The following is a 13,881-nucleotide window of genomic DNA, read 5'->3' as shown; positions in this document are numbered from 1 at the left end:
AGAAACGCCTGTTTTCTTTTCGATTGATCTTCAGTTACACTGGCAGCAGTTCATGGAATGTTCTGTTGTCAGTGTCTACCTTTGCTCTGTACTGAGACCTCACTGGCCGGTCAGGTCTCTAATGATCTGTAACCAAACAACAGAGGCCTGGTTGGGGTTTGACTTGGGTAGGTTTCTGAAAATGACCGTTTTCCTCTTTACTTTCAGCCTTGGAAGAGTTTTCTCCATCAAGGACTCAGGTGAGTTTTATCGTCCAAAGGAAAAGCATGAATCAGCTGCTGACACTCTGCACTGCACGGGTTTTCCTTAATGGGCCAGCTGTTTCCAGTGCCTGACCTGGTTCAACACCCCTAGCACCTTTCAAGGTGCCTGGTGCAGAAACGGTGCTCGGAGGTCCTGCCTGGCCTTTCAGGTTCATCTCGTTCCAGCACACTGCACTCACTCAGCAGGGGCTTGCTGAGTCCCCAGCGTGCTGGCCATCTGCTAACCACTAGGGCTGGAACAGAGACAGAGACCTAGCCACTACCCTCAGGGGTTCCCCAGCGGGAGAGACACAGTCAAACAGGCATATAACAATCACATGAATCCCAAAGAATTTGCAGTTTCCAAAATGCACCATGCTGTTTCAGGCCTCTTTGCCTTTGCCCATTTAATTCATTCACCCCAACTTAATGATCTGGCAGACTTCTGCTAACCATCAAATGTCCCCTCCTGTAAGAAGCCTTCCTAATTCCCCTCCTCAGAGAGAAGTAATCAGTCCCTTCCCTGCAGTACTGCTGTAAGGCACACACACGTTTGCACTAATGTCACGTATATCGTTTGTTTGCTAAGATTCCAGTTCATCCTCACTCTCCCCTCCCCTTCTTGTCTGTGTGCTCCTTGTGGGCAGGGCCCATTTTTCTCATTCTTGGTCCAGATCAGGGCCTTGGCACATAACAGTGCTTTCACCTGACTCTTCAGAGTCCGGCTCGCTCGCTCTCTCTCTCTCTCTCTCTCTCCCTGGAGGTTTTTTTTTTTTTAATTTTGTTTTAGCATCTTTATTGGAGTATAATTACTTTACAATGTTGTGTTAGTTTCTGCTGTATAACAAAGTGAATAAGTTATACATATACATATGTTTGCATATCCCCTCCCTCTTGCGTCTCCCTCCCACTCTCCCTATCCCACCCCTCTAGGTGGTCACAAAGCACCAAGCTGATCTCCCTGTGTGATGCAGCTGCTTCCCACTAGCTATCTGATTTACATTTGGTAGTGTATATATGTCCATGCTACTCTCTCACTTCGTCCCAGCCTCCCCTTCCCCCTCCCTGTGACCTCAAGTCCATTCTCTATGTCTGCATCTTTTTAATGCATTAAAATAAACATGGTCCATGAGCTCTGGAGGAGCAAGTATCAACATTTCCTGGCTGAGGCTAAAAACACACGAGCTGAATCATGGGGGAAAACCCTGCTTCATCTCTCTCCTTGGGTTCTTGCCTGACCCTAAATTCATGACCCCTGCAATTACCTTGTAGCACCTGGCATGGTGCTGGGCTCATAGGAGGCACGTGTCAGATGATTACCTATTTAGTTCAATATTTATTGAGCTTTTTCTCTGTTCAGACACTGCTAGACTCTGAGGTTCAAAAATGAATAGAATATATCTCTAATGCTTAGTGCAAGATGAGAGTGGAGACCAGAGTGGTTGGGATGAGGGGGTCCCTTGGAGGGAAGATGGCCACGTAAGTAGGAAATTATAATATCATATAATCACTGCTAAGGCAGTTGTGAAAACACAGAGGTGAGGCACCAGGCATGCTTCCTTCAAGAGTGACAACTGAGCTGAATCATGAAAACATGTAGGAACTGGCCAGGTGAAAATGGCAGAAGGCATGCCCCAGGCAAAGGACAAGTGGGAACAAAGACATAGTGTTGAACCGTGAGGCCAGTACAGGGATCCACAAAGAGCTGGATGGTGCTTGAGCACAAAGTGCCGTGTGGGAACAGCAGGAATGAGGCCGGGGTCATATGCAGAGCTGGATCCAGGAGGGCCTGGGCTCCCTAATTAAATTCAGAGCAACCCTGTCCAATAGAAATGTAATGCAAACCACATATGTCACTTAATTTTTTTCTAGTAGCCATCTTTAAAAAGCAAAAAAAAAGTGAAATGAATTTTAATAATGTATTTTATTTATCCTGATAGATCCCAAACATCATCATTTCAACATGTAACCAACACAAAAGTTACTAATGAAATATTTTAGATCTTTTTTTCATACCAAGTCTTCAGGATCCAGATATGTTTTATACTTACAGCTCAATTTTTTTTTCAATAAATTTATTTTTGGCTGCGTTGGGTCTTCGTTGCTGCGCACGGGCTTTCTCTAGTTGCGTTGATCGGGGGCTACTCTTTGTTGCAGTGCGTGAGCTTCTCGTTGCGGTGGCTTCTCTTGTCGCGGAGCACGGGATCTAGGCGCGCATGCTTCGGTAGTTGTGGCTCGTGGGCTCTAGAGCTCAGGCTCGGTAGTTGTGGCCCACAGGCTGAGTTGCTCCACAGCATGTGGGATTTTCCCAGAGCAGGGCTCAAACCCGTGTCCCCTGCATTGGCAGGCAGATTCTTAACCACTGCACCACCAGGGAAGCCCCGCTCACAGCTCAGTTTGGACCAGACACATTTCAAGTGTTCAATAGCCACATGTGGACAGTGGCCACTGTCTTGATGGCACAGATTTAGACCTTATCCTATAGGTCGGTGGAAACCATGGAAGAGTTTTAAAGCAGAAGTAATGTACTCCTCTCCCCTAGCATTCCTAGGAGTCACAATATTAAATGTAATTTGACAGTTTTATATATATATATATAAATATATATATATATATAATCTCCATTCTGGAAAAATTTGATTTTTAGAAAAGTTCATCTTAGGCTTTTGGAAAGAGACAGAGTGGGGGCTGGAACCCAGCCCTGCCTACAAAGCCCCTGTTCTAATATATGTTCTAGAACTAGTGGCCTTAATGGTGGATAAGAGTCATCAGTCATTGGATGAATGGATGAGTGAAACTCTTTAAAATTCTTCCCGTTGTCTTTGGGAACAGCACTCTCTCCTGGTGTTTCTCCTTCCTTCACGACCACCTCTTCTGGTTTTCTTTTTTTTTTTGCGGTACGCGGGCCTCTCACTGTTGTGGCCTCTCCCGTTGCGGAGCACAGGCTCCAGACGCGCAGGCTCAGCAGCCATGGCTCATGGGCCCAGCCGCTCTGCGGCATGTGGGATCTTCCCGGCCCGGGACACGAACCCGTGTCCCCTGCATCGACAGGCGGACTCTCAACCCCTGCACCACCAGGGAAGCCCTCTGGTTTTCTTTGAGGGCTCTTCTGTCTCTGCTTTCCATGTGAATGTGGTTGTAGGACTGTCTACTTCACTCTGATGCCAGAAACAGAAGTTCTCGCATGGAGGCTGATGCTCCTCAGTGTTCTGTCCCGGCTTCCAGCTTTTTCACTAAACTCTCCACCTCGACTCCCTCCTCTGCTCTTCCACTGTGGCTGGTGTCCATATTACTGGTGCATGGCAGTCATGCCTCTTATGAAGGAATACTGGCTGGGGATCACTTTGCTACCACAGGTTACACAGCATTAGTGCTGGGGATACAGATAAATAACAGAGCTCTGATTTTTAGTTAGTTGACAAGGGAAAGTGGAGGAACTGGAAACAGATCCATAGACACTACAGTTTAATACAAGATAGAGGGACAGCGTGTTAGGGGAACAGATTAAAGGCTGCTTGGGAGGATCAAGCAAAGCTTCTCAGAGGTAAGCTGATTTAGACAGATTGGAAAGGGTACTGTGTTTCTCAGCAGTGTAAGGTGTGGAAGGCATGACTGACAAGGGAAATAGCAAATACGAAGGGAGAGTTGCTCAAGATGGGATGGAAGGATTGGGGAATTAGGAGAGTGTAGACGAGAATAAACGTGGATAGAAGGTGCAGACAGAGACGGGGTTGGAAAGAAAGGTGGGGGCTGATATCTTATCCATCAGGCAATGGAAGTTATTAAGAGATTTTAAGCAGGAATTCACTCTGGCGTTGATTGGAGCAGGCAGAAACTCAGGGAAATGTTCTATGTTTGACTTGATTCTGGTCCCCTCATCTTTTAAAAAAAAAAAGGGTTAGGGGCACGTTATCATCAAAATACTCTCGCCTTCACTTTTTCCCTGGTATCTCTTCACATTTCAGCCTGAAACATGAAGACGAAGATAAAAAAATGAAGGAAAAAGAGCCGTGCAAATTGGAACCACGAAAAACGGAAAAGGATCTATGTTCAGACTATGTTTCCAAGGTAGCTGTGTTCTAGGGTTCCAGACCAAACAGTCCACGTCAGCCATGTAATAGGATCAGTTCATGGGGTGACCTTTTAGAGGCTGAGCCATGTAACTCTCCAGAGAGACAGAGAGACAGTCCGAAGATGCAGTGGGTGTTGGGTGTTTTATCAAAGAAATCGACAGGACACTAACACTGAACTCTATCTAGCCTTGGACTTATTAGCCAGGAAGCAGGCCTCATAAGCAGGGCTGAGATGGGTATGAGTTCAGCAAGGTACCCAGAGGGCAAAATACAAAGAGACAGTCACTCAGGTGCCCACCCTGCTCTTGCAGAACCTGAAGGGAGGGCTCCTCAAGTTCTGTGCTCTGAGGCCCTGCTGAGAACAGGGAGTTAGTCTCTGAGCTCAGGCTTCTCATGTGTAAAGTAAGAATAAATAATCCACACCTGATTCTACCATCCCCACTCCCATCCTGATTCTACCTCATTTGTGATGGGAAAATGAAATGAAATAATGTAGATGAAGGTGTTTTGTAAGCCACAAGCTACCATTAAAATGAAATATATTGTTAATAAATTAATGGATTAATTAACATTGTTTGTTAATAGTAAACACTGTATATGTGTGTATCCAATGGACACTATCCCCTTCAAAACCAGAGGCTTAAACAATAGATACCACTGGGGCTACTACCAGGGCTCAAAACATTCGAGATGCCTGTTTGAGATGTGCCTAGCTCAACCTACCAAATTGTTCCAGTTCCACCCAGGGCTTGGGTCGATCAAGCGCCTTGGTGGTGGTGTGGGCCTGAACTGGGGTGTAGGCCCAGAGGCTGGGCTGGACCAGGTTGGGTGTTTACAGAGGGTCACAAAACGGCATAATTCAAAGAAGTAAGTCATTAATAACAAAAGACAGGGACCAGAGCCAGTGCGGCAGCATGGTGTGTCAAGGACAGAGGGCAGGAGCAAGGCCATAATGGGTAATGAGGCCAGAGATCAGGAAGGGGGTCATCAGGACCGTATGAGAAAGGCAGCAGAGGAACATGATTAAAGACACTGGCCATGAGGGACTTCCCTGGCGGTCCAGTGGTTAAGACTTCACCTTCCAATGCAGGGGGTGCAGGTTCGATCCCTGGTTGGGGAGCTAAGATTCCACATACCTCGCAGCCATAAGACCAAAACATAAAACATAACAGAAGCAATATTGTAACACATTCAATAAAGACTTTAAAAATGGTCCACATCCAAAAAAATAAAAAGAAAGAAAAAGGGATACTGACCATGAAAGGGCAAAAGCAGGGATGTGCCCTTTTTCAGTGCTGACCAAGAGCCAGAGGTGGGGTCAGGTTACCAAAGGGACACAGTCCTACTTTCATGGAGTGGATTTGAGTTTGGGAAATTGTTAAGTTATTTGGAATGTGTTAGGTAAATGTGGGGGGTAGTCTAGCTGGGCAGTGCTCTTTGGGGTCAAATGTAGATGGTACATCAGAAGGAATACGATCCATTGTGATTCAAACTGACTCTGTAGGAACCATTCCCCAGGACAGCCCTCAGAGAATCCATGCACTGCTGCAGTAGGGGCTCTGCTGAAGGTCGGTGGTCACTATATTTGCGTGAAACACCATATTTGTGTCATTTGTGGAAGGATATCATTACTTTGCTGTCATTTTTCCCCATTTAAAAATTTCATTCTTGGCTGTGTGACTTAAAAGAATGGCCCTCCTCTTCTTTTCCTCTTCATTTGCCCAGATCCCGCCAAGAACTCAGGAAATTCCATGCCTTGTATCTATTCATTATTTTACCTTTTTGCAAATACTTTCAGATGATTGTCACAGTGAACCCTGTGTCCACTTGTAGTCGAAAGGACAGTAATCTCCTCTCCCATCGTCATCTCGTAATTATGAAATACTTGGATGGCCAGAAGTGCCCCAATTCGCCTCTGCCTCCAGCGTCTCTTCCTGCCAATCTATCCAGATCTTTCTGAAATGCAAATCTGGTCAGGTTTCTCCCCTGCCTAGCTCCCTAAGACTAGGAGATAAAGCCCACACTTTTTGCCTCGTGTGCAAGACCCTTCATAACTCAGCTCCATTCTAGCTGACATTTTCAGCCTCGCCTCCAGTCTTTCCTCCTCTGTCCTCTTCACTGTTCCTTCATCAGTAGCCTCTGTCCCACCCTTATGAGGACACTAACACTTCTGTCCCTTTGCCTGTGTTGATTTATCTACCAGGTATTCCTTATCCCTTCAACCAGTCTCTTACTTAAATTTTAAAATAGTTTCATAAAACCTGCTTCTGAAGTCTTCCCCACCCTGTCTCCTAGCCACAAGAACTGACCTGCCCCTCCTATTTCCACCTCAGTGAGCAATCCTGCTGTAAATGATATTCACCGCAATATACCTTAATTGTTTGCATGTATTGCTCCATGACCAGCGTGGAAGCCACTATGCCCATCACATCTCTCTCTTTCTCCAGGGCTTAGCATGTTATTTCCTTCAGTAAGTGCGTGACAGATGCTGGAGGGAGGAAGTGTGGAAAGAAGCGGGGGGAAACAGAAGAATGGAGGGTGGGAAGATGAAATGTCAGGCAAAAGGAACACAGCATCCTTTGGTAGGCAAGAGCACAGGGCTCTGGGGTCCAGTCCTGCCTGGGCAGATGACTAGCTATGAGACCAGAAGTCAGTTATTTAACCTTTCTAAATTCTTTATCAAGAGGAATCATGATAGTTTTTGAATGGGGTGTCATGCAGAGTAAGTGAGATAAAATATATCAAGAGCCTATGCTGCGGTCAGAGCTCCATTATATCCTGACTGTGTCCTATGGGCCTGCCTCTGTGCCAGGCATTCACTGGCTGTTCAGAGGGCAACAAAAGACATTATATGTGCTCCTGTGAAACTTAGAGAGATAAGACTCTGTTAAATAAAGGAATAAACAGCAGCTACCTGGGAGGAATGAATGAATACAGAACAGCATGAGTAAGCAAAAAACCAACAGATAAACCAAAGCCCTGCCAGACTGTCCCTGTTGCATGTGTTTAGGTGGGTGCCTATGAAGACACACCTGGAAAAACACAGATGGTGAAAGTCCACAGGGGTAGGAGGAGCACACCGGCTGGGAAGCAGGACGCTGAGATTGACGTCATCCAGACAGAGGACTGCCCCAAGGACCCCAAGCTGGCCAGACACTCTGATGGCCACTGTGAGTTGTGTTTCTTCCTGGTTCTCTTCACCATTATCGAATTATTTTAAAGCTGTGTGTGACCAAAATTTTAATTTCTTTTATAAATATGTACTGAGCATCTATTATATACAAAGTCACTTGCCTGAGTGAGGCAGCTGTGCAAGAGTGAACAATCACTGGATTTAGAAGTAGAAGGCCTGCGTTCAAACCTAGGCTCTCATACTTATTAGCTACGTTACATAGTAACTCTATATTCCTTCATATTCCTCAGTTTCCTCATTTATAAAAAGGGATCATAAAAAAAGGGGGATCATAATATAGATCAGACTGGGGTTTGGTGAGGACCAAATCTGACATATGTTACACAATAGGTACTCAGCAAATGTTGCTGATTTCTTCTTATATGTACCGGCTCCTATTGTTCTTTGTAGACACCGATGACATAGTATGACATTATTCTTTGACTTTATTCAAGTCGCATTTTACTTTCATGTGAGTCCAGACTCTTGATGGCAAGTAATCAAATCATAGTGTGTTAAGCAAAAGAGGAAAAGGAGGCTCACCTAGCAGAAGGTTTGGGCATGGCTGGACCCAGGGACACAAACAGTATCACAAGGACTCAGTATTACTTTTTCTACTCCTGGCTTTGCTCTCCTCCCTCTTGTCTCCATTTTCAAGCAGACTGTACCCTTGTGGAGGCAAGATGGCATCTAGCAGTGACAGGCTTACGCACTCTCTGTCCTCTTAGGAGCCCCAGAAGAAAACTAGAAGTGGTTATCCTCTCAACAGTTTCAAGAAAAGGCCCAGATTTGAGTCTTGTTGGCTTGATTGTGTCACATGCCAACCCCTATCCAGTTATCATGAATGTGGGATAGGATGGTCTGACTGACCCAGCCAGTGTCATAAATTCACATCTGGAGCTGAAGGTAGAATTAGTTCTACCCAAACAGTATCATTTCAGATTGAAGGATTTCCCAAGGAAAATTAGAAAGCTGTTATCATGAAAAAACAGTAGACACTGGGTAGGCAAAACAGATGTCTACTCCAGCCCAATAAGCCATGGCAAACATTTCATAATGTGCTATAATCAGAGTGATGAGAATACATTGCAATCATAAGATGGACTCAGGCCCTATAAAGTCTGCCTCCAGGCTAGATGGCCGCATCCCTGCCACCCACCTCCTTCCCAATATACTCTTTATTCTAAGTTAACTGACTATGTCATGTGCTTTAGTGCCCCTATAACTTCGCTTGACCTCTTTCCTCTGTCTGAGATGGTTTTATGCCCATTCTTTACCTGCTGATGTCCTAGTCATCTTTCAAGATCTATCTCGGAAGCCACTTCTTCTGAGGCCTTCCTTACCTCCATCCTCCTCTTTCCCACTCTCCAAAGACCATAATCGCTCACTCTTAACAGCAACCAAATGACCACTTTTCCATATTAGGTTTTAGAGTCAAGCATTTCCGGGACCCAGAATTACTATGCATTAATCCTACATCCTTGGGAAATTTACTTACTTTTATGTACACATGGGGGTAGTACTATTTATTTCCCAGGGCTCTTTGTCAATGCATATAAAGTACGTGGTTCATTGCTACATAACTGTCAGTTCTCTTTATTTCCTTTTCTTTAAAAAAAAATTACAGTATGCCTTACATTATAATTCATGGTGTACATGTTTGTTTCCCACGGTACACAGTGAGCACCATGGGATCAGAGACCATTTGATATTTTTCTCTGTATCTCTGCAACCTGGCACAGTGGATATACCCAACAGAACTTTGTTAAAGGGAGGAATGAAAGAATAAATCAAACTTCAGTGAGAGAGAATGGTAGATTTGATCATCTGAATGATTCTCCTGACTAAAACAAGCAAAGAATAATTTTTTTTTGGAAAATTCATAAAAGTATAACAGAACTGATTTAAAAGGAAGCATCCACATACCTGCAGTAACCAGGAACCCTGGGCAATGAATGAGTGCCAAAGCTACACTGGCCCCGAGGGTTTTCACTGAGCTCTGAATCCCTTGAGCTCTGGTTTTGACTGCATGGTGTACAGAGGACAGGAGCTATAACCCAGGGCTTGCCCAAAGTGAGTTTATAACAGAGACCTCAAAGAATTATGTCCACACAGAATGAATAGGAATGTGCCTATTCTTAACAGTACTATATGGTGTACTTATAAATTTATTATAAAAGTAGACCTCCAGTGTTATTAACACAATAAAATTTAGAAAAAATAAAGAAATGGGACAAATAAAAAAAGACATTTCTAATGAGATAAATGACACATGAAAAGCACAGAGGTAGTGTTGAATCTAAAACCACACCTTAAGATTAGAAGTGGATAGACTAATTTGGAGTGTAGAAAAAAGTGGAAGGGGGGAAAACAAGCTGAAGTGAATAAAAGAGTTAAAGGAGAGGCCTAAATATGGGGCTGAAAACCATTTTCAAGCAATTAAGTACTGTCCATGAAGAGTCACTATAGATTTGGGAATTACACTATGTTGAAAACAGTCTGAAGAAGATTCTTCTAAGTAATCTATACATACTGCTAAAGTACAAAGGGAGTTTGTGCTAAACCCGTTTAATAGTTCTCTGCAATAGTTCCCTACTCTCTTGTGATGAGAAGCACAAAATGTTTAGTCAAGGAAAGTGGGCGTGAAAACAGAGAGGAAAGTTTTGAGGAAAAAAAATACAATTGAGTGTCTTTCTATACTCCCTCTATACAAATGGGCCTCTTTTGAAAAAAATAAGAAGAATTACTTCCTTCCATTGAAAGAAAAGAAGAATTAATAAGACAAACCCCAGGGAGCAGAAGGAAATTTGCCCATTTTGCCCCTGGTGCTGGGTAAAGGGAAAAAAATCTGTTACCATAGCTGATCCTCATGCACACATTGGGAAAATTCACTGATCTATACTCTTATGATTTGTGCCCTTTCCTGTATGTTATACTGTAATTATAATTTTAACTTTACTAAGGTAACTGTCAAAAGATAGACACGGCATGTAAACTTTCCAAATAAATAAAAAAGAAAAACAGAATGAAGAAAAGAGAAGAAACCTCAGTCAATCAAGCACAAGGAAAATGAGGGAAAAATAGAACAAATAAAAAGTATGTAATAAAATACTAGATATAAATTTCAAAATATCAGTAAACCCTATAAACATGAAACTCTCTAATTAGAGGACATATGCATTCAAATCATTCAATATTAAAAAATATTTGAGTAGCTTTTATGTCCCCAGCATTGTTCTAGGTGCTGGGGATATAGCAGTAAATAAGCCAGACAAAAATTCCTGTCCTCATGGAGATTACATTCTGATCTGAGGAGACGGATGATAAATATATACACAATAAAATATTCACTATGTGGAGTGGTAGTAAATACTATAGAAAAAAATAATAAAGCAAAGAAAGAGAATTAGGAGTCTTCCCTGGTGGTGCAGTGGTTAAGAATCCACCTGCCAATGCAGGGGACACAGGTTCAAACCCTGGTCCTGGAATATCCCACATGCTGCAGAGAAACCAAGCCCATGCGCCACAACTACTGAGCCTGCGCTCTAGAACCTGCGAGCCACAACTACTGAGCCTGAGTGCCGCAACTACTGAAGCCTAGAGCCCGTGCTCTGCAACAAGAGAAACCACCACAGTGAGAAGCCCACACACCGCAGCGAAGAGTAGCCCCTGCTCGCCACAACTAGAGAAAGCGTGCACGCAGCAACGAAGACCCAATGCAGCCAAAAACAAAATAAATACATTTTTTTAAAAAAAAGGAAAATAAAGAGAATTAGGGAGGCAGGTGGAGGAAGTGGAAGTTGCAATTTTAAAGTGCGCACAGATGACCTCAAAGATGTAAAGTAGGTGAGGAATAGAGCCATGGCTATCCAGAATGTTCTAGGGAGAGAGGAAAAGGAGTGCAAATATCCCAGGGCAGGAGTCTACTAGATGTGTTGGTAGAATAGCAAGGAGGCCAGTGTAGCTGGAGCAGTGACTGAAGGAGACTGTAGGAGGAGATGAGGTCAGAGAGGTAACAAGGGGCCAGATAATATAGGGGCTTCTGTAGACCACTGCAAGAACTTTGGCATTTATTATGAGATATATATATATTTTTTAATAACATTGAAAGGTTTTGAGCACAAGAATAGAATGATCTGACTTGTATTTTAAAGAATCATATCTCGGCTGCTGTCTTGAAAGAAGAATGTAGAAGAACCTGGGACCTGTTAGGAGTTTGTTGCAAGAATTTAACTAAGAGACGATGGTAGCTTGGAGGAGGGTACTGCAGTCGAGTTGTTGAGATATGCTTGGATTCAGGATTTAGATCAAAAGTCAAGCTGACAGATGGCTGTGGATTGGAGGTGGGACATGAGAGAGAAAGGAGTCAAGGATGTCTTCAAGGTTTGGACCTGAGCAACTGAAAGATTGGGGTTGCTACTCTTTGTTGATATGGGGCAGACTTCAGGAAGAGCACATTCACAGAGAGAAAGCAAGAGTTTGGTTTGGAATGTAATGTGTTGAGACGACCAAATGGAAATGGTGTGAAGGTTGAACTCACAAGAGATGTCTAAGTTAGGGATGTAACTTGGGAGTTGTCTGTGTTTTTAAAATGAAGCCATAAACATTTTTCAATACATCTGCCTCAAAAAGGAAGGAGTAAGAAAGAAAAAAATTGTCCTGAAGTAAGAATTAAGCAACTGTGTGTTCAGCATCTTTGCTTTGTGCTGGAGAAACATACCGATAACTCCGTAAGAAAAAGTAGGGCCTTTATGCCTCTGGGAGCTGACATTCATTGAGACAGTTTGGGGCCTATATGCTAACTGACTTCTTGTCAGAGGATAAAATCTTGTTGCTTGGTGCCTTTAATTAATAGACAAAAGTCAGGGCTTCCCTGGTGGCGTGGTGGTTGAGAGTCCACCTGCCGATGTAGGGGACACAGGTTCGTGCCCCGATCCGGGAAGATCCCACATGCCACGGAGTGGCTAGGCCCGTGAGCCATGGCTGCTGAGCCTGCGGGTCCAGAGCCTGTGCTCCATACCGGGAGAGGCCACAACAGTGAGAGGCCCGCATACTGCAAAAAACAAAACAAAAAAATAGACAAAAGTCAGAGAGTCCCATACAGGATAAATCCAAGGAGAAACACGCCAAGACACATATTAATCAAACTATCAAATATTAAATACAAAGAAAAAATATTAAAAGCAGCGAGGGGGGCTTCCCTGGTGGCGCAGTGGTTGAGAGTCCGCCTGCCAATGCAGGGGACACGGGTTCGTGCCCTGGTCCGGGAAGATCCCACATGCCACGGAGCAGCTGGGCCCATGAGCCATGGCTGCTGAGCCTGCGTGTCTGGAGCCTGTGCTCCACAACGGGAGAGGCCACAACAGTGAGAGGCCCGCGTATCGCAAAAAAAAAAAAAAAAAAAAAAAAAGCAGCGAGGGAAAAACAACAAATAACATAACCTTATGTTAACATAACATAAGGTTAACAGCTGATCTTTCAGCAGAAACTCTGAAAGTCAGAAGGGAGTGACAGGACATATTTAAGGTGATGAAAGGGAAAAACCTACAACCAAGATGACTCTACCCAGCAAGGATCTCATTCAGATTCAACGGAGAAATTAAAATCTTTACAGACAGGCGAAAGCTAAGAGAATTCAGCACTACCAAACCAGCTTTACAACAAATGTTAAAGGAACTTCTCTAGGCAGGAAACACAAGAAAAGGAAAAGACTTAACAATAACAAACCGAAAACAATTAAGAAAATGGTAATAGGAACATACATGTTGATAATTACCTTAAATGTAAATGGATTAAATGCTCCAACCAAAAGACATAGACTGGCTGAATGGATACAAAAACAAGACCTGTATATATGCTGTCTACAAGAGACGCACTTCAGGCCAGGGACACATACAGACTGAAAGTGAGGAGATGGAAAAAGATATTCCATGCAAATGGAAATCAAAAGAAAGCTGGAGTAGCAATTTTCATAACAGACAAAATAGATTTTAAAATAAAGACAATTACAAGAGACAAAGAAGGACACTGCATAATGATCAATTATGAAGGGATCAATCCAAGAAGAAGATATAACAATTATAAATACTTATGCACCCAACATAGGAGCACCTCAATACGTAAGGCAAATGCTAACAGCCATAAAAGGAGAAATCGACAGAAACACAGTCATAGTAGGGGACTTGAACATCCCACTTTCACCAATGGACAGATCATCCAAAGTGAAAACAAATAAGGAAATACAAGCTTTAAATGATACATTAAACAACATGGACTTAATTGATATTTATAGGACATTCCATCCAAAAAACAGCAGATTACAATTTCTTCTCAAGTGCTCTTGGAACATTCTCCAGGATAGATCATATCTTGGGTCACAAATCAAGCCTTGGTA

The 13,881-nt window shown here is 43.4% G+C and overlaps 1 protein-coding gene across 1 annotated transcript in view; it reads left to right on the top strand.

Moving 5' to 3' along the window:
* The window catches only part of FYB2 (FYN binding protein 2), a 134,047-nt gene that overhangs the window by 84,974 nt on the left and 35,192 nt on the right, over positions 1–13,881 (top strand). Inside the window, exons 7-9 of the mRNA XM_060022719.1 lie at positions 208–239; positions 4,208–4,310; positions 7,326–7,485. Coding sequence (XP_059878702.1) covers positions 208–239; positions 4,208–4,310; positions 7,326–7,485 — 295 coding nt within the window. The remainder of the gene's footprint in view (positions 1–207; positions 240–4,207; positions 4,311–7,325; positions 7,486–13,881) is intronic.

Source organism: Delphinus delphis, chromosome 1 (assembly GCF_949987515.2).
Source record: "Delphinus delphis chromosome 1, mDelDel1.2, whole genome shotgun sequence".
In the NCBI taxonomy this organism is placed as follows: domain Eukaryota; kingdom Metazoa; phylum Chordata; class Mammalia; order Artiodactyla; family Delphinidae; genus Delphinus; species Delphinus delphis.
This window is presented reverse-complemented; position numbering and strand designations above follow the sequence as displayed.